The sequence below is a fragment of the Propithecus coquereli genome, unplaced genomic scaffold (genome assembly GCF_000956105.1).
Source record: "Propithecus coquereli isolate 6110/MARCELLA unplaced genomic scaffold, Pcoq_1.0 Scaffold40, whole genome shotgun sequence".
Lineage (NCBI taxonomy): Eukaryota > Metazoa > Chordata > Mammalia > Primates > Indriidae > Propithecus > Propithecus coquereli.
Window position 1 is genome coordinate 3,818,582 of NW_012149730.1, and position 21,445 is coordinate 3,840,026.

General features: G+C 38.0%; 2 protein-coding genes across 2 annotated transcripts in view; one reads left to right on the top strand and one right to left on the bottom strand.

Moving 5' to 3' along the window:
* CMSS1 (cms1 ribosomal small subunit homolog (yeast)) overlaps positions 1 to 21,445 on the top strand; it is a 358,453-nt gene that overhangs the window by 122,926 nt on the left and 214,082 nt on the right. The gene's annotated exons all lie outside the window — the stretch shown is intronic.
* The window catches only part of FILIP1L (filamin A interacting protein 1-like), a 255,196-nt gene that overhangs the window by 80,519 nt on the left and 153,232 nt on the right, over positions 1 to 21,445 (bottom strand). Inside the window, exons 2-3 of the mRNA XM_012652855.1 lie at positions 2,003 to 2,264; positions 1,090 to 1,263 (exon numbers count right to left, since the gene is read on the bottom strand). Coding sequence (XP_012508309.1) covers positions 1,090 to 1,263; positions 2,003 to 2,254 — 426 coding nt within the window. The 5' untranslated portion in view covers positions 2,255 to 2,264. The remainder of the gene's footprint in view (positions 1 to 1,089; positions 1,264 to 2,002; positions 2,265 to 21,445) is intronic.

Below are 21,445 nucleotides of genomic sequence, written 5' to 3' on the forward strand. Positions count from 1 at the left end.
TAACACTATTAACTTGAATGCAGCTTGGGCTCTTTTTGTTTAAAATTTGGATTAAAACACAAGTCAACAGACTTTGGGTGGTCTCATCCTCACCCCTCAGAGAAGCAGATCCACATGACCAAACTACTTCACAATTTGGCAAGACAGTACTCTTCTCTCATGAGGCACCAAAGTCGAGAATAGCAAGGACATTAGAGGTCAGTCCTGAGATTGGTTGCCAGAGCTTATGTGGGAGAAATTTGTGTGACACTTGCTTTCATTCTCCATCCTTAACTCATATGCCTAGTAGTTTACTTTTTATAAAAATGAAAAATTATGAAATTTTCCACTGAGGTCTCAGAGGAAAATAGAAGAATAAAATAAGGATACCAAAGAGTTACAGAAATGTCAGCAAATAAAACAGCAAGCAGTACTGCATCTTTGTGCAGTGCTGACCATGTTGGGACTGCCCACCTCTGCACTGTAATTGCTGGGCACACTTGGTGGGGGAAGGTCTTTGCTGTCATTAAACTTGTGAAGGAAAAAGAGGGTATGTACTCATCTAAAATACATGCTTTTAAAGCTCTATTTCTTAAACAGCTCTTCAGATCACTTTCATTCATGCTCAAAATTTCTATGACATAATACCTCAGCATTTTCAAAGACATTAACCTCTATGGTAAACTTTATCTGTTTTTTATTATAGCCTGGATAGTCTTCAAGTCCCCAAAAGTAAAGACTCTTTGTGTGTGAAGGGGGGATTCTCTTGCATTTGGTAGGTTTCAGTTTGATGTCAAGAAATAAACCTATGAATATGTACTTTCAAAAAACAAAACAAAAAAAAAGAAAAAGAAAGAAATGAAAAATAATCAAAAAATAAAAAAATAAATAAACCTAGTGGAAGTATCCTGTCTATGATTAATTCCCCTTTTCTTTCCTGTAGAACTTATAGTATTTATCTACTTTGGGTAGGTCTTAAATGCATTGGAAAGTAAAACTGTAAAGCATCAAAAAGGAGTTATAGGTCATGCTCATTTGCCAGGCCTAGTGCTTGGCTGGCTGGTGAGCTTCTTCGGCCTCCCAGGTGCACACTCCTGATGTGGTACATACCTCATTCATTGGTTTCTCATAGATGTCCTCCTGCCAAGGGGCAGATTTCACTTGAAAAGCATCTCTCTGGAGAGCTTCTAACACCTTTTTTGGAGTGACAAACCCGTACTGAGCTTCCAGCAAAGCCAAGTCCATTTTTTCAGCCTTTAAAATACCTATGACTTCATCTCGAGCCTGTAGGAACAAAAGGTATTTTAGAAAGCCTGCTTTATCTACCAGCAGTCTTAGCAAGTGATTTGTGAGATAGTTGACAGTGTTTTCTCTTCTCTTTCAAATATAAATGAATCATATTTGGTTATAGCACCTTTGGAAAAGGTATTAAAGCTATGTCCCTTCACCCTTCTTACAATCTAATTACACATTAATAATGTTTTAAAAAGTGATTGCTGTACAACTCGGGGGACTACATTTTTTACTGTATTTGACAAGCCAATAACATGATACCCCTCAATGTACTGGCATCTGGGTTTTCAGGGGGTAGGAAATAAGATTCTTCTACATATGTAGCAGCTGTTTTTAGATTTTTATATAAGTTAATAATACCAGAACAAGTCTAGGAGCCAGTTCACATGAGGTACAAAAGCACCTATTGTTGTTTAAACCAATCCAAAAGTCGTCTGGCATTGATACTACTGACATGTGCCTATGCACTGAAGCTCCTGAGCAGCATGGCAGAGGAAGTGACCTTTCACAACATGCATGCCAGTCGTATGTCATAATGACAGCCCTTGCAGATGTGATTAATTGAGCTTTGAGTTGGGAGAAGGGAATTCTGTGTACGTATACTGATGCTTTGCTTTCATGTACACACAAGTACGAACCACAGACACCTATTTCTGTGGCAACAGGCACACCAGATTCACAAGCAGCCTTCACCTTGAAGCATGATGGGGATAACCCCAACCCAGCTGACCTGCAGTTCTCCCTCCAGAATGCTGAGGAGAAATAACAGGTCATCTCTTGAGAGGTCTTCTGCTTGGTGGCCGTTACCACCGTGTAGCTTCTCTGACTTGGGACATGGAAGGATTTCATCTGACTTGCTGGTGGGGTATTTGTCTTTCTGTCTGTGCTTCATGTCCTCAGACTCTTGGAAACTGTAGTCTTTCATACGTCTTGGAAATCGCTTTTGGGCTGAGCCCTCGGTTTCACTACTTCTGGAACGCATTCTTTAAGGCCTGGAAGAAGGGAAGACAATTTGTAACTCTTAATGGAAGTGCAGTTTTAATAAGAATACCTATTACTACTTTAACAAGTCTACATTCTTGTTATATTTACCACAGCCCAAAACTCAATCTTTTTTGATGTCTACAGCAGAGAAGGGTATTAGTAGATTCATAAATCACAGTCTTATTTACATTTCTGCTTTTAAAGTCAACATTTTAAAAAATGTGTTCTGCTTTGATTAAGGCCACTTATGTCCACGGGTAAACAGACTGTGTTTGAACTTCATCCACCAAGCATTCCACCTCAGGGACCCAGGTCATACCTCCAACCAAGGCCTAAGTGCTTACTTAAATTAAGACGCACTTAAAATAATTATAAAATGGCAAATTTGCTAATTGTTCTTTCTTTCTTCACATTCACATTATAGTGTTTCTTTTGAAAGTTGTTGGGATTTTTTTGTAGTTGTTTTGTTTTATTTTAATTTTTTAGCCTTTGGTGCATTAGGATAGAAGTGTCAGAATTACTGCTTCAGAGCACTTTGGGTTATTTTGTTATGAAGGCAAAGTCTAGTATTAAAGGAATGAAGGCTTGGTCCCGGCTGTATTCCTGACATTCTGCAAAAACTCTAGATCTATCCTTGGATAAATTAAGGATTTATATTTAGGACCCTCATCTTCAAAGCAGAGACACTATTGCCTAAAGTAGTTGGCCATTATGGAAACAATATAAAATAAACTTAATATTTTAGGGACACATGAACTCCATATCTTATTATATAATTATCCAAATTAATTTATAATAGGAAGAAAAATTATTTGACTTTCAGGGTTTCTAACTAGAAGAGAAAATATCAATTGAGCTTATAGTTGACTCTAATAACATACAAGCATATTATTAATTTTGCTCTCTGTCACTACAAATCATGAAACTTTTATCACTAGTGCCTTACTTTTAATTTATATTAGGTCATTAAATATGCAATGTCTGATTTCAAATCAAAAGTGTAGTTTATTATATTTCAAACAAGAAGCAGTACAATTAATCAAAGTATGCACCTAAACTTTCAACACAGTTTTGCCATCTTAACAGTAGCTTGTTTATGCCAGCAGCCTGGAAAGCAAGCAGTGATGAAATCTCGAAAGGCGTTTTTCACAGCTTGTTGAGGATTCAATATTTTCCCTTGTAAGAAGTGGTCCAAAGCCTGGAAGAAGTGGTAATCAATTGGTGCAAGGTCTGGTAAATACGACAGATAACAGAGAGTTTCCAAGTCCAGCTTCTGTAGTTTGAGCAGCATTGTTTGTATGACATGTGATTGAGTGTTGTCTTGCAAGATGAATGGGCTGTCTCTATTGACCAATCTCGACTACTTAATCACAAGCATCCTCAATATTTCATCGAAGTGGTTGCAGTAGACATCCACTGTAATCGATTGACCAGGTTTCATGAAGCTGCAGTGGATAATACTAGTGTTGGACCACCAAACAGACTTATTAGCTTTTTTTTTTTTTTGATAACCCCAGTATTAACTTTCAGCTGAGAATTCTTTTATAGCCTCACCTTAATCAGACTGCAAAAGCAGAACTTGAAGATATTTATTGTCTTAGATGTTTATTATTTTTTTGTTTTATTTGTCAGTAACAAACCAACTGTCAACTGATACTAGTGAGACACCTTGCCTTAAAGTTACAGTATCCTTCTGGAGAAATTTAAAACATTTACTTTCAAAATACTAACAAGTCACATAATGTGTTTTCTCTACAACTTATACTCTCTCTCACTTCCGTCCATCACACATTTATTTACTTCATTAGATATTGGGAAGAAAGGTGGTAGTAGTGGTAACCATGATGACAGTTAATACTTACTACTTACAACATACCAAGCATTCTTCTAAGCATTTTACATCTATTAACTCATTCAAGTCTCACAACAACCCTGTGAGGTAGGGAATATTATTGTCTCTACTTTACAGAAGAAATGGCAGCACAGGTAAGTTACTGAAGGTTGCACAGCTAAGTGGCAAACTGGGATTTGAGTCCATCCAGGTAACCTAGCTCCAGAACCCATAGTCTTAAAAATCATACCATAATGCCATTATGCCTTACTGCTTAAGACAAATGCATATACTGGTAAAGACACCCCATCTGAAAAATACTCATAGCCTTGCTGAAGGCTATTTATAAATAAATACAGTACAGATAAACAGTGATCTGTGGTAGTAGTTGTCTCTGGCTCCTCCCTATGTAGCCAAGAAAGTACATTTATTTGAGAAAAGCAAAGACATAGAAGGTATATTTTTGTATAGGGATGGGAGGTTGGAGATGTGTGGGAAATATAATTGGGAAATAACCCATTATATTTATTTATTTATAAAAAGTGTTCATGTATACCATATTAAATATCATGTTCCTTATGAAAATATATTCAAAAAGAAAAAGAAAAAATGATAAATATAAATAGGATTTCTAATTATCTTTCCCCACCCCATTGTATTTTCTTGAATACCCAGGAATACCCTTGCTCTGGGCTATGTAAATAATGGAAAGTTATTACATAAATTAGATATATTTTAAACAGGTGAATATTATATGCTGCTTTATTTATTTTCACACATGAATGACAGGGCCATCCATGTCTTCTGATATTTTTAATCTCCATTCATGTTTTGGATGATATATCTGACCTGGTACTCTATACATAGTGGGCGTTCAATAGGGTGACTGATTTCTTCGTTTTACCTTGTGCGTGGACTGTCTCAGGTATATAGTACTGTTTAACAAACCACCCTAAAACTTGGATGGAGGCTAAACAACAGTGGTTCAGAATTCTGTGGATTACTCGACAGCATCAGCCTTCTTACAACCATGCTAAGGCTGGATGTTCTAAAATGGACTCTCTCACATATTTGGCTGTTGGCTAGTTGGGCTAGGAGAGCCTCAGCTGGGTCATCTCGTCTCTGCTCCATGTGGACGCCTCTCCTCCAGCAGGCTACACTGGGCTTCCCCACATGGTAGTCTCAGGGCAACATTCCAAGAGTATGAGAATTGAAACTCCGGGGTCTCATTTTATTCGTAAAAGAACATCACAAGGTTAACTCAGATTCAAGACTGGAGAAATAGATTCCACCTTGAGATGTTGCAAAGTCACATTGAAGAGGAATGGGAAGCCATCTTTGAAAAAGTCCACCACACCTACAGATTCAGATTTCTATGAAAATCTAATAAAAGTCTGGTTAAAAGGGGGCAAAATATATTCAGTGCTTTACTTTTTTTTAGTATCCTAGATGTATATAAGGTAGTTCGTTGTTTTTTTTTTATTTTTATTTTTTTATGATATCTATGATGCATTCCTATGCTTTCCCCTTACCCACATATTCTTATGTGGAGCAGCAGCCTACTGATAAGAAACAACTTGTATTCTGCTGCTAATCAATAAGGATTCCTCTGCCCTCATCAATTTTATCTAAGGTATGCCTTCCAGAATACCAAGATAAAGTTTCTATTTACAAGGGCAGTTTGCTAAGCATTGCTCATAAGTAGTGCCCTGTTAGCTTAGGGCAGCCCTGAGCTGCAGCAGAAGACTGAATGAAGCTCTGTACATACCCTGCCTTCCTCACCTCACTGTTAAATTGGGTTAGGTAAAATCTGAGAGGAGAACATAGGTCATTTGCCAGTGGCGATATTTATAAGTGTACAAAAGGAGTGACTTAAAACATTTTTATACTGTGTTTGTTATTCTTTTTAAAATGAGACCACCAATTCTCTTTGGGGGCTGGAGGTAGAGTAGCATCAACATTCTTGCTGATTAATGAAGCGGCGTTCACATTGGATTTGTGAACAGACCCGTCGTGTGCAGACTTCTGGTCTGCTGAGGAGTGTGTGTCTCCACATGTTTACAGTGGTGGAATTTCCTTGCCCCTCTGCCAACAACCACAAAATGATCAGTAATGAGAAGTAATTAAGTATCGAGAGGAAGAAAACAAAGACATGAATTTCATGATATGCTCATGCTTTGTATTATCAGTGACTTCATTGTTTCTCTTGGCAAATTTTTAATGCATCTGTGCTTGGCCCAGAGGTGCATACTGGGGTAAAGAAAATTTTGTAATAGCAACAGTGGTTTGGGATTTTTAGGTTACCAAAAGAAAAAAAAAAAAGGCATAGAAAGTTGCTTTTGTTTATACCAACTAATGATGCCTTACTGTTTTCATAAAGTGCTGGCATAATACCTGATGGCTTTGCAAGGAGAAAATCTGCTTAGTCGTCAGTTTAACACAGCCTAATGCATTGTTGTCCGTGACTGTCAGAGCCATGGAATGAATGATGGTATCCAGGAGTGTAGACTGGGAATCAGGAAACCTGGCCTCTGATCCCAGCTCTGCCTTTAATTAGCCAGGCACTGGGTTGTCCCTTATAAAATGAGGATGTTGGGCTAGGTTGGCCCCATTAGGTCATTCAGGATGGAACGAGGACCAGGGATTCTTTCCCTTGACCTCTACCCTGTTCTTCACCCCCTAACGGATCCCCTGACAGCAGAGTTAGGGCCAGAGACTAGATGATCTCTGAGGTCCCGGGATTTCCCGCTTTAGAATTGTGTGATTCTCTGTTGTCTTGTATCTATGGATACAAATACAGTGCAGTTGGCGGTGAGAAGTGGATTCTGCTTTGTTTTCGAATGGAGTGACCTCCTTCAGTTTGTCTTGGGTTTAAGGCTGGTTAAAACCATGGTGGATCTTGGTAGGGATGTGTTCATGCAAGAGAAGGACTAGAAGATAATTTACAATTATTTGCTTAATTTAGTTACAGGAAATGGCCAAATGTAAATAGAGGCCTATTATACTCATCATCACCCCCCAACGTACACACCCCTAGCCAACTCCTTATTATAAAAGTTAAATTTTTTGAATCATTTTTTATTAATCTTGTATATCAAAAATTGCTTATTCTACAAAATTTTGTACCGTTTAAATTAATTTTAGTCTTCATATACCTATTTATTTTTGTATTTTAATTGTGGAAGGGATATGTGACGAGGACATTTTGTTTGTATTAGGTAATTTGGAAAAGCCTCAATAAAAGAAATAATTTGTCGCCTTAGTCATTTAATATGATATTGAGGTAGCCAATCAAAACTACTCCAATTCGAGAAGAAAATAATAGTAATAATGATAGCTAACATTTGTTATTTACCACATATAAGTCCATTCTAAATGCTTTCCTTTCATTAACCACTTAATCCTCACAAAAAATGTTCAATAATTAAATCTCCCATTTGGCAGAGGAGGAAAGTGAGGCTTGGAGCTGTTAAATAACTTCCAAAGGTCGTACTAATAAAAAGTTATGGAGTCAGGTCCTAACTTGGGCAGTCCGGCTCCAGAGCCCACTAAATCACTATGCTATATCTATTAATACTTAGGTCTTTTAAGAAGACATATTATTATATAGTAAAGGAAAAATCCTGGTTTAACATTAATTTGTTGAACAAACATTTATGAAGCATCTACTATGTCAGATATTATGCAAGGCAATTTTGTTTTAACTAGCTTATTTTCTTATTTGGACCAATGTTCCATTTGCTGAATTCTGAGTACCCAGAATTATACAAAAATCTGAATAACAAAAATTCACAAACCCCTGACCTTTAGGCAATTGATCTATTCAGTAAAGATATTTTGTTTTCGTATACTACTTATGTGCAGAAACTCTATTTGAATTCCTAGTTATTCTTAAACTTTAATGTGCTTTTCTCCACCATTTTGCTGGCATCTTGAAGTGGCAGGAGACTTGTCCTAATAGAAAGAGTATGAGATTATGGAATCAGAAAGCACCGGGCTTAAATCACAATGCCATCATGTTAGATCTGTGGCCTTGGACCTTGCCAAGCCTTCAAATGTAAAATGGAGATAGTGGTACTTGCTAATGGGCTTATTGCTCACACTCTGTGAGCACAGGACCCCTGTTATTCTTGTCTGTGTCCCCGTGTCCAACAGAGCTGGACCGCAGCAGGGATTTATTGAGTGATTGAATCATGCAGTCCTCAGCAAAGCTGGTTGGCTCTGAGTAGGAGCTGCCTCATGGTAAAGATGATTCATCTGTGAACCACTGGCTAGAAATTTTTAAAAAGGGTATTGAGAATCTACTGAAGTAACTGTGTATAGACCTCTTACCACATGCCAGACATTGTTTTAAGTGCTTCATGTATATTATCTTAAAGAGTTTTAGCCTGAAGTAAATGAAAAAAACTGTAGGAAAGGGCTTGGTTAAAGACGAATTAAGGGTGGAGATGCTCATAGAGATTTATCAAAGACAAAGAAATTAATATCAATTTCAGGGCAGTACTTGTGCCTACAAAAAGTTCAGAGAATATGTGTATGTGTGCACATCTGTGCACTCCTGTGTGCTGGGTGGGGAAGAGATTTTAGATCCACACAACTTACTAGAAATCTCTGTTTAATTTCACTGAATTTTGAAAACTTTGGTCATATATACCCTAACCTGCTATCCCTCACCCCTAGCCTCCTTCATACACACCCTTACACGCATAAAATGAGCTGAATTGAATATCCACTACACTGCTCTTTTATTTGACAGCACCCATAACCATCTTTAGTCCTGTTTTTAAGCATGTGACTTTTTGTTAAGGCTGTGTCATTTAAACTTGGTTTGGCGGGAAAGTTTAGGTGTGAATTGTTTTGAAAGCCAGAAGACTACATAATGCAGAGTGCGTCTGTGCTAACTGTAGGACACTCACTGCCACGGGACAAAGCTGGGAGTGATCCAAGGCTTTAAGTTTGAATGTATTTAACATCCTATACTTTGCTGAGTTTAAGGAGCAGGCTGTCTACTAGCTTTACATTTCCATTGCATTTTCCCCTATCTTTACATGGAACCATGTAAGCTAAACTTAGTTCCCTGAAGGGGGAATGGAAAGAGATGTAGTAAGATTATGGGGTTCTCGGTAGAGCTGGTTGGGCCCTTTAATATTAACTGACTTATGGTAAATGTGATTCATCTATGAAAATACTAACTATAAATAGATGTTAATAGTGCTCAGTTGCAGAACAGCCAGGTTGTGCTTGCATGGCCAGATTAGGGGAAAAAATCCTGTTGGGTATTTAATTTGGTCTCTCAAAAAAAAAAAAAAGTTTCCTTCTATTGCCCTGGTCACCCACATTTGAAGACACTAAATTCAGCCAGCTGCAGTAAAGCTATCTGATGGCTAAAAAAAGACAAATTGGAAACCAGATAACCTAATTTAGCAATTGGCCCCCTTTATCTTTTTCTCCCATTTTCAGTAAAAATCACTGAAACATTTCCTTAATAGTATTTTTCCTTGTAGGGCCTGAACGTGGCTTAAGAATAGGGAATGGAAAGTAGGGAATGTGTGATTCAGGTCCATATGTCCAAGGATTCTGAATCCTAAAAGTCAAAGTCACAGGAAGAAAAGAGTCAAATGTGAGCTTTTGAAGGAAGCGCCATAGTCATCTCATCCAGCCCCCACAGTACCAGGCACTCACTATTTTCCACCGTCACCTGCTCAGTTGTTATACAGCTGTAAGTGTCCGAAAGTGCTTCCTTGTTGTGAGCTAAAATCCAGCTCCCAGGAACTTCAATTCATTTATCCTGTTTCTGCCTCTAGAGCTAAATCACGCAAAAGCTACTGTTCTTGCCACTGTGTAGTGCGTTAACAGAAAGGACTCTATTCTTCTTTGTTCCAATTAAAACATTCAATTTCTTCATCCATTCCTCATGCCACCTAGTTTCAGTCTCCCTCACCCAACACACAAACTCATATACACACTAGACCCACTCTTCATTAGGTAGGCAGGGGTCTTTCTTAAAGAAATGCAAGCAGTTGAGCACAATTTCTCAGATAATAAACACAACTAAAGCAGTGAATTTTGAGAGTATATACTCAGGGAAGGTCTTAGCAGTTTGTCTGTTTTTGGATCTTGGTTGGAATTTTAAGTATAGATTCAGGAATTTGATAGTAGGCATTTAATGAAGGCTTCTTCCAGTTTAGCTTATCAGGTAAATGATTGTAATGATACCTTTTATGTGTATGTTGCTTGATGCATCAGTAGACGGGTAATTATTCCCCCTGTTTTGCAGATGAGGAATTTGAGATTCAGGAAGCTTAAATAACTCTAGCTAATAAACAAACATTGGACTAGAGATGAAAATCTCGCTATTCTGACTTCTTTCTCTCCATGTTCATGCTAAACTAATGGACACTCACACTCTAGTTTGGAAGTGTTCTTTGGTTTCTTGTTCCCTAAGTGCTGCAGTCAGAGAAGCTGCTGGGCTGTAGATACAGAATAAACAGCCTGCTGATGAAGTCTAATAGAGCAGACTTACATCATGGCTTTTCTTAGCTATGTGTTGTGAAGAAAGGACAAAAAGAAATATAAAAATCGCAGAGTATAAATAGTTGATTTATCCAAGTTTTCCATTACAAATCAGTGACTCTTTAAAGATTCTTTTCTCATTTAAGGTTGAAACAGGGCTGAGAATGTTTTCCAGATCTTTGTGGAATAGAGCAGGAAAAAAAAATAATTTTCATATAGTGCAAGTTAGTTTTAAATGCATTTTTAAATGCCACACTGCCAGCCTTAGATCAGAGCTCTTGAAAATCATATGACTTTTTAACAGTTTTCAACTACATCACTTTCCATATTTCTTCCAAATTTACTCTGTTTTTTCTTAGATGTACAGTAATATTGAGCCAGTCACTTAACCTTTCTATTCTCTTTGAATTTTTGTTCATTCAGGCCTTAGAGCCAGTTTTGTCTAATCCCCTTATACTGTAACCAAGGCCCAGCGAGGTGAACTGATGTGCCTATGGTCGCACCCGGAGCCAGCACCAGAAGGCAGGTCTTTTGCCTACAGCCCTGTTGCTTTTCCATTGCAACACTCCTTGTTCATAGGCCAACCCCTACTTCTTCCAGCTTTAGAAAAACATAAATCCTAAAAGATAAAAATGTACTTTTCAGAGTACCCAAAGTGTCCTACAAATTTTTATTATCTTTCTCAACCATCTTCTTCACCCTTCAGTAACAATAGGTCACCCTGCATGCCTTTCAGGCCTCCTCTTAGCTAGGCCAACTCAGCATAATAAAGAGCTCAGAGGTGAACAGGAGACTCAGAGGAGGTCAAGAGTTCCCATCTTTAGATTCCAACATGACATCTTTCATTTTTCCTCTTTTATCTAAGGAACTGTGACTAGAATAAAGAGATTGGGTGTTGCAGAGAAAATGTTGCAGCCCATAAAGCCCCTGGGCAACCCTGGACCTCTGAGCCATTTGGCTTCCCCTTTTCTGGCCTCTCAGATGTACTCAGTTTATCTTCCTCTAACTAAGGAAGGTCTAAACTTTCATGGGGGCAAGTTTAATAACTCCTTGCCCTCCAGGTATGTAAATTTAGTCTAAGACATTTACACTTTCTCTTTTTAGGGGAAGAGAAGGAAACTAACTTTTTGTAAAACTTCTGTTATATGCAAATAATGCAATTGATGCTTTCTATTCTTTATGTCTTTTTTTTTTTAAATTTAGACACATAGAGTTAGTATGATTCTTCCTCATTTTACAAATGAAAAAACTGAGGTTTGAGAAACTCACAGCTTAGAGTGGTAGGAATATAGGTTCATGACTAAATACAAAATACTAGGAAACACTATAAGTAGTGTTCAATACAGAAAGTACTTTGGAACGTTTGAGAGGGAACGACGAACTCTGCCAAAGGGACTTAACGAAGACACCTCAGAGGTAAGCTGGTTCTTGGACAATGAAAAAGAGTGTCTGAATCACTCTTTAGGTGGATGAAAAACACAGTATGTGGGGAATATCAAATATCTCTATGCTGAAGGAAAGGAACTGTTCAGTAGTGAAAGATAAGGGTAGAAAGGTAAACTGTGGGTGTGCGTCAGGTTGCTTATCACAGGGCTGTTTATAATAGGGAAAATGAAACAACCAAGTGTCCAAGAAATAATAGGGAATAATTAAATGGATTACAGAATATCTGTGCACATATTCTATAGCCAATTATACAGCCAATAAAAGTCAAGTTTTCAAAGAATATTTAATAATGTAGGAAAATATTTGTAGTATGTAATGATAAATTTTAAAAATTTAGAAAAAACATTGCTTGATTTATCTATTGTATTTTCACATTTGTGAGGTGTTTTTCAGAAGAGGAAAAGGGATGAATGAGATAAAACCTTGAAGTTTATCAACAAGGCAATGAAAGGTTGTCTAGATAACTGCTGGTGTGATTATCCATGAGGTGTGAGAAAAGGCAAAAGAAATTTGAATGTGGACTATATATTAGATGATATGATATTAAGAAGTTATTGTTCATCTTGTTAGATGTGTTAATAGCATTGTGTTTATTGTGAAAGAATGTCCTTTTTATTTTTCTTAGTGCACAATGAAGTATTTAAGTGTGAAATGATATGCTATCCTGGGATTTACTTTTAAATACTCCAGAAAAAGTAAAGTTGGAGGTAGATATGAAATAAGTATGGCAAAATATTGAAGGTTGCTAAAGATGGGTGATGGGTACATGGATTTTATTCTTCTTTCTGCTTTTTACTATTTGGAAATGTTCATAATAAAATATTTAAAAGAAAATACCAGGAACATAGTACTGGATACGTAAACATTTTAAGAAGTGGTTTTCTTAAAAGAAAAGGAGTACAGTGAGGAAGGGGAGGGAAAGAAGGAAGAAGCACCAATGTCTGGATGTCTGGCAGAATCAGAGAAACAGGAGAGTGAGCTGTGTTCCAAGAGCCAAGACAGAAAATGATTTCAAGGAGCATAGAACTGCTGTGACCTCATTTTAACAACATTGCCACGGCGTAGAACAATTTTGGAACTTCACTTTTGCAGTCATCTGCTTTGAAATGTCCCTCAGCCGTGGCAAAGCCTGGTTCTTTAAAGGTGAATTTGATTTCCGAACAACAAGGAAAACTTCCTTGGAACCAAATCTAGTGAATCAAATTAGAGTCTGGGTCAGCGAATATTGTGTTTGGTCAAAAGAACCAATTATGACCTTAAAATAATGGGATTGGCTTTTGTGTGTGGCCTTTGAAGGAATTTTGAAGGCATTTCTAAAATGTATCAGCCATGACACCTTTCAGAGTAAGCTTCATAAGGTAAAACCTTTGACAAAATTACATATTTGGATTTATAACTCAGGGCTTTTGTTTTTAATATTCCATCTACTTTGGTTACATGTTAAATTTCTGGTGTTCTGGAACTTCAGTCTGTTTTCTAGAATCCAAAGGTAAGCAAAGCAGTAAGAAACAGCATGGCATACAGCAAGGGAAGGAGCACAGGTTCTGGAGCTAGCCTGGCTGAGTTACAGTCCTGCCTCCCTCACTATTTGCTGTCCAGTTTGGGTCAAGTTACTTCATTTCTTCAGGGCTCAGTGTCTTACAGGGTTGTTGGGAGGATTAGAGATCATATGTATAAAGTGCTGTGCCCAGTACCTGGCACATGACAGGAACTCATAGCTCATCCTGGTGGAGATGTCATAATGATACAACTTTATCTCTTGGTTCAGCAGACATACCTTCCCTCTTGGGACATCAAATGAGATAAGAAAATAACTAATGGATTTTTAGCATCATGAGTAGAGTACATTACTCAGCCCTACCTCATCGAAGGGAGTTCTTTTAGTCAGTGCTAAACAAGTATTTTAAGAGTACGTATTACTTTGTGCCTGAGATGGTGATTGGCAAACTGAAGAAACTGCGATTTGGCCAAGAACTGGTGCCTGTTGTTTAGCAGAGGGGTGATAGGGAACTATGATCCTGCCAATTTGGAGGGACTTGACATGAAGTGACTTCTTGGTCTAAACTGGCTAGAATTGTTCCAAACAATTGTGTTCCAAACGAATGCTGCTGATTCAGAGGGGTATACTCGTCCAGGCTCTCACTGGCCTGTCTCTTCCACCAAACAAGACTTTAAAACTCCTTCTCTAACACAACAGCAACACAAAACTTACTGTCTGCAGGCACCGTGCTAAGGGACTTTACATGCACTATTTCCTTTAGTACTGAAAACAACTAAGAGGCAGATTATCACAATTAATCTGCCCTTTATGGGTTAAAGTAACCTAAACCTAAAGAGATTAAGTCAGTTTGCCCCAAGCCACAGAGCTGGTAAATGGCAGAGCAGGAATTCCAACTGGCTTCAGAGCCCACCCAGTCTTTGCAAACCTATTTTCTAATGCCTGAATTCCTTCTCATTGGGAGTAATGATCTGTGTGTACAGTAGGATGAGACATCTCCTCAGCAGTTATGGCATAGCTTTTACCACATCAGCGAAGTCGAGGTGGCCCGTGCTCTTTCAACCCAAAGACCTGAATCATGAAGTGGTGAGAAGAGAATAGCACACAGAGAGATCCCCAGGAAGAAAGAAAAAAATGCATAGGTTTGGTCAAATCTGAAATTAAGGCATTGTGCAAATTAAATTCAGGCTCTTCACTGCTCTCCATTATTCAGCCCAGAGGCAGTAGGGAAGGAGTTGTTATAAACCAGGTTTGCTTAAGTCAAAAAGCAACAAGGAAACCACACACAGAAGGATAAACTCTTGCCGTGGCTAGTGTGGCTCTAGCTAGATTCTGTGAGTTTGGGTCAAGTCCTAGATTCTTCAAAATGACAAAAGTTTTCTCCTCATGGCTGCCTGTAAGAAGGGCTGACCAGGCCTTTTCCAAAGTTCCACTCATCTCTACAAAGGCGTACTTTCCCTGTGCTCTTAAAAGAGGGGAGGTAGCTTACCCAGACCACTTTCCAGCTCTATTGCATCGATCTGGACCTCAGACACTTGGGAGTCTGTGGACTGAGAATAGATTGAGCATAGGGGTTGTGCCCTCTGTGTGGTTCCATACAGCCCTTTGTTAGAAAGCACCCAGGGCAGCCCCAGGGCAGCCAAGAGCGTGTGTTGACCAAGGAGGGTGGCTGCTGCTAGGAGCTATAAGTAAATAAATGGATGTCAGAAGTTTACAATTAAGGGAAGAAACAAAGAATCATTACCCTCCCTTAAGCATGTTGCTTTGGATGTTTTGGTAATGATTGTGAAGCCTTTACACGCAGACTAGACTAAGCTCTTTGTATTCTTTGCAAGGTAGAGAGCTTGCCAAGTCAATTTCAGCATGCAAAACCCAGACGATTATTCTTTTGGCATTTAAGGGGCCGCCACTGTTTTTGCTGGGAGTGGGGGCGGGCAGCCTCTTGACACAGGAAGGCTTTATAAGGAAAGAGAAGGCAACTTTATTCCATATTTTTTTTAAAAGGACCCCCCCAATCCATCAGGGGTCTCACATCCCTACTTCTTATGCTAAACCTCTTGTCACAGAGACAATAGGAGAAACCCCTCAGCCCAGAAGTGCCACACACACTTTGGTGCCCACAGTGTGTGACTCATTCATGGCTGTTTTCATATCCTCTGCCTAGCAGCTTACCATAAAATTGTGTATTTCTTTTGTAAGTGTATGAATGCAAATGGTTGATAGATGTATTTCTAGTGATGACCAATGAAAAGATAAACTTTTTGAAATTATGGTCTTGGTCTATTACAGGGTTTATGCTTTATGATAGTGGTTCTCATCCTGGGAGCCCAGAATCCCTGGGAGCTTTCAGAGTTGTTAAAGGGGCCCTCTGATCCATATAGCAAAAGCGTGAGAAATTGAGTATGTGATGTGTCTCCAGAACAGCAATGGGTACTGTTGTGATTAATAACTTACAAGCTACTTGAAAGTTTTCTGAATTTGTTACAGGCTTTTGTGATTGTCTTCTCTCAACAATGAATAGGAAAAGCTACAACTATCAGTGGAGAATTAGAAAAGTTTTTGTTATAGAAAAGGAGTTCTCATCCTAAGAAGGGTGCATAAACAATGTCCAAAGGTCTTCGTAGTAGCCCGACACAAGACTCCTGTTTTTGTTTTTTTATTATTGAACATTTCAGTGGTATGTTTCCTGATACAGATGGTCTCATGTCTAGATCAGAATTGCCCTGTTGAGGCAGTTGCAGCTGAAGAATAGGCTGAAGGCATTTGGCCTAATAGACTGTTGATCTGAAAATATAAAGGATGCATTTTTTTATTAGTGTTATTAGAGACTTTATGCCTGTAACCCACTCTCTTCAGTACCATAGAAACCATAATTACTTTCAGGTATAAGAAATTATTATAGTTTAACTTGGTAGTGTCTACATGTTGAGGCCTAGATCCAGAGTATTCTTATTTTTAGCCTTTAATAGAGGCTGCTGCTTCCAATGTGTTGGCTATAGTTTTCAAAGTAGAGATTTGCTGGTTTTCTATAATACAAAATACCGATTGCCAAGCATAGGCATTTTCTCCATCAGAAGGGTACAGGCGCTCGTTGCACAGATGCTAACATTTTCCTGCCTTCTGCTATGAGTGCTTTATTAGTGTTGTTTTCTTTTCTTCTTCATTTCTGTCAACATTTCCCTTTTTTAAACAAAAAAAATTTTTCCAAATTTTGTTCAGCATTGAAAACGGGGAAGCAAGCACACAAAGAATAAAAAAAATTACCTTTAATTCAGTCATGCTGAGATTTCTACCTTTGACCTTTTTGTGTAGTTTCTTATAGACTTTCTTCTCCCTTTGTATCTGTTACATTGTGCATATTATTTTGGGAATATTATCCATTGTCATTATTCTTCCATACCATGATTTTTAATGGCTGCATAGTGTTTCATTGCCTGGAGGTGCCATTATTTATGCAATCATTCTCCTATTATTGGATATTTAGTTAGTCACTCTCTTATGGGTCCTTCCTGCCTCCCTGCCCACCTCACCTTAGCGGCCTTCACTATAGAACCAGAAGGGACCCAGAGCTAACAAGGAACCTTAACCACTTGTCTGGACTTTACAAAACTGGCAGGAAGCCATGAGAACTGTCCTTGCCTCAGAAAAAAATATCTATTTATTTTCTTAAAGTCATGATTGTGGCCTCTGCATTTTTTAATCACAACTCACAATTATTCTACCTCCCCCATAAATTCTTTTCCCCTTACCAAATTAAAAACATAAAATTGTTTTGAACATTTTTAAGAAGGTAAAAAGAAAAATAGAAGGCATTGGAAACTACTGGGGTAGACCACAGACCGCCTTATTAGGCCCTGAAAGTTCAGAATTTAGAAACGAAATAGAATTAGAATATGTGTCCAAGTAATTCATCTTTAACAGTGGAAGGACAATTATTTGCATGATTTTTTCCCTTCATGGAAGAGACTGGTATTATATTTACAGATTACTTCATCATGTAGACTTGAATTCAAAAGATGAGAATCAGACCTGGGGAGTATATTTCAATCACAATGAAAAGCAAAGCTGTCTAGATAATAGTGGTGGTAAGATAAGAAATTATTTTTCCTTCTAAAGCAATAGCATTTCATGTCTGATCTCTAGAGTGAATGTGTGATCATTTCAATACTTTCTCGTTACCAAAAAAACAGTATTTTATGTGTTAAAAACATGGTTACCAAACAGTGTACCAAAAAGTAAAATGGTACATGATTTAGGACATGAAGAGAAGAACCAAATTTGTTTAGAAAAGAGAGTCTTAGAATCATAAAACATTATCAGGGTTGGAAGAGCCTTCAGATGGGTTTGCCCAGCTCCTTCCCATCAGGCATGTAGAGATTAGATACCCTCCTTGTACAGCCAAGGACACAACCATTCTATGAGGGCCCTTTTTTTCATAGCTGCGTAGTCTTTAAAATGTGGCCAGTTCTTTCAAGATATGTCCAGAATTCTTCAGCCATTTTATTTCCTTAGCACACTGCTGTTAGTTGAATGTCACATGATATTATAACTTTTGGTTAGTAAATTTCAAAAAACCTGGAAAATTTCCTAAATGTGAAAGCTGGGGAGAGTTCCCAAAAAACTATGAACAAGTAGCCAAAGTGATTTATGCTTAGGTTATAACTAAAGAAAAACTTGCCCTTGTAACCTCCTGGTTCTAAAAATGGCAAGGCTCGGCCCACAAAGAAACTTGTTTGCCCAAATTTTATTTTGATATATTCGTGTGATTTGCTTTGTTTTTAATAAGCTAAATTTAAATAAAACCCTTCATAATAGGCAATTGGCTTCTTTCTTAAATGTTTAAATATACTTTAGATTTTTGTTTCTTGGCTCTGTCTAAAAGGTCAGCTGTATAGTGTGGTTCGATTCTTCACTTGGGGAAGCCAGGCGCCTATGTTTCCACCTATACTGCCACCTTCAACAGGAGACTTCAATCTCAGTACCTTTTATCAGTTGAAAGAAGAAAAAACAAACTTTTAGTAACCTTGGGCTCCTTCTCAGAGCACTAACATGGCTGTGTTTCGGAGTACTTAATGTTTTCCTAAGAGGTACAAAGAAGTGCATGATACTTATCTTATAATTTCCTAATTAAAAAGGTATAACACACTTCAAAGGTGATTAGAGTGGCATAGTAAAACATTTGTAGTGGTTCTTTTAGCCATTCTATGTCTAAAGTATAATATTACTTTTTAGTCTTCTAAATTCTGAGATTCAGAATGAGACTTATCTGTAGAAAGTATTCTTTCCATTGATATTGCTAATCTTTCCCTTAAAATCAGTCACAGTGTCTACCAAAGACATTCTTAATTAGGTGTGTGTGTGTGTGTGTGTGTGTGTGTGTGTGTGTGTGTGTATGTGTTTGTGTGTTAGGGAGGTATTAGGCCAAGCTGTTGTATTGCTGCTGTTTTTTAATTTATAAATATTATCAAATGTCATTAATTATTATCCAGAATAAGCTTTGATTCCATAATCAAAGATACATCTCTACCTTTGATCTTATGTATTTTTGCTACCTGCTTAGGAGGAGTGGGGATAAGTTCATTTTAAGGTGTTAGTGACTTTGAACCATTAGGTTAGAGAACAAAAGTCAATAAAGTTTACAAAGTACCAGGAGCCACCTACTATAACTGCAGATAAGACATTTTCTACATTTACTTCCTTATCTATATCTTCTCTTGACTTTTCCTGGTTTCTCTGTGTCCATGCTTATATATCAGAAATAGACCATATTATTGGAAAAGGAAGAAAATTATATCAGAACTCCTACAGATCTTAAAATCTTTTACAGTATCTCATTTATTTCTCATAACAATGCTGTGATGGATGCTTGATTATTCTCATTTTTATAGGTAGGGAAAAAAGAACTCAGAAAAGTTAAGTAACTTGCCAAAGTTCACAAAGTTAATAAGTGGCCGGGCCATGATTCACATGTCCTATTCCTGGGATTTTTTTCACTTTTCTATATTACCTTCTATTTTCACTAGTCTCTCCTGGTGACTTTCCTTCCCTTTCAGCTTCAAAACGGTATTCATCAGATAAGATAGTATAATTGAAGTTTTAAAGTGTACTATTCCCAACAGGAACTGGCCCATGGCTGTATGAATATTCCTCCCTACTCATCATTCCCAATATTCACCTCTCCAGACAGAAAGAGGAATGGAGGCAGCCACTCGATTGTTTTTATACATGTTTAATATGTTTAGAAAAAGCTGCACAGTAAATTCTTTGCCATCATGTTTTCCTTTTTGTGTTTTGTTTGTTGAATATGGTAATGAAGACTTAGTGAATGTTGAAAACAGCTGTGTATTTGGCTCAGGATAAGAGAGAAAGAAAAGAAAAAAGGAAAGAAGGAAGGGAGGGAGGAAGGAATGAGAGAGAGGGAGGGAGGGGAAAAGAAAAGAAAAAAAGAATGAAGAAAAGAAAAGGAAAGGAAAAGAAGGAAGGAAGGAAAGAAAGAAAGAAGGAAGGAAGGAAAGAGAGTAAAAAGAGAAGAAAGAAAGAAAAACCGATCATGGAGACAGTAGTGGTTGGAAGGGGAAATACTGTCACCCAGGGATTACGGGGTTTAACTATGCCCTTAGAATAACTCAAAACTCATTAAGAGGAATCCAAGGCCCTGCTTGGTTTGGCCCACAGTTTTACCTTGTGCCCCTCCCTTCTGCATTCTTTCTGTTCCAAATGTGCTGGCCTTATATTAGTCACTTACACTCACCATCTCGCTCTCACCCCTTAGGCCTTCTCTTGTGCTGTGCTCTCTGCTTGGGCCGTTTCCCTCTGCTCTTCACTCAGTGAACCCCTCCCATTCAGCCCATAGTTTTGGTGACACTTCCTTGAGAAGTCCTCCCAGACTTCATAACCATATTATAAACTCTCTCAGCACTACAAGCTCCTTCTTAGACCAGTGATTACAGTAGCGATTTTACTTAGATGTATATTATTATCTAAAGAATTTCTGCCTCCCCCACTGGATGTTAGCTCTGTGAGTGCAGTACAAAGTCTGTTCACCATTATATCCCTGGTACCTTGTACATAGTACATACTCTGTCAAATGAATGAATTTGTTTTGAATGCCACTAACTGACCAGATTTTGTTTTAGTCTGATCTCCCGGGTAAAATCACATGGACTTGACTTAGCAGAGCTCATGTATTTACAAAGCTGTTAGACAATTAGATAGAGAAAGATGGGAAATAGAGATGAAGCAAGCACTTGTGTGGCACCATTGCAACCACCTCCCCACCACACACACACACCGCCCCCACCATATTGAGCTTCGCCACATGACATCTCTTCCCTAATGACATCCTATGACTAATTGGCCCAACAGGTACCATTGGATAGAGGTCAGCACACATTTTCAGTAAAGGGCCAAACAGTAAATAAGTTTCTGCTGTAAGTACTCAACTCTGTCTTGCCAGAAAGCAGCCATAGAATGATGCACACATGAATGGCTATGGCTGTGTTCCAAAAAGCTTTATTTGCAAAATAGCCATATTTTGCTGACCGCTGCCTTAGGTGATGTTATGAAGTAATAGGGAGAAACCTACAAATAACTCAATCTGAAAGAACGTTTGCCCCTAGCCCTTGAGGTGAAATTTGTTCACAAAATCACTATTTATTCCAGTGGGATGTGTGTAACTCTGCATTTAACCTAGGAGTGACTTTGAAACTGTTAAATAGAATATATGGATTTGCAACAGGCATCACCAGGGGTTGTAAGAACCCTGACATCACATAGACCACAGTTACCTATAGATGTGATTTCTTCATTGATTTAATAAAAGGAATGAGGATCCATTCCTATTTGAGAGCTGATGTAGTCTCTGATCACAAAATTTGTGTCCTAAATCAAACTAAGACAGT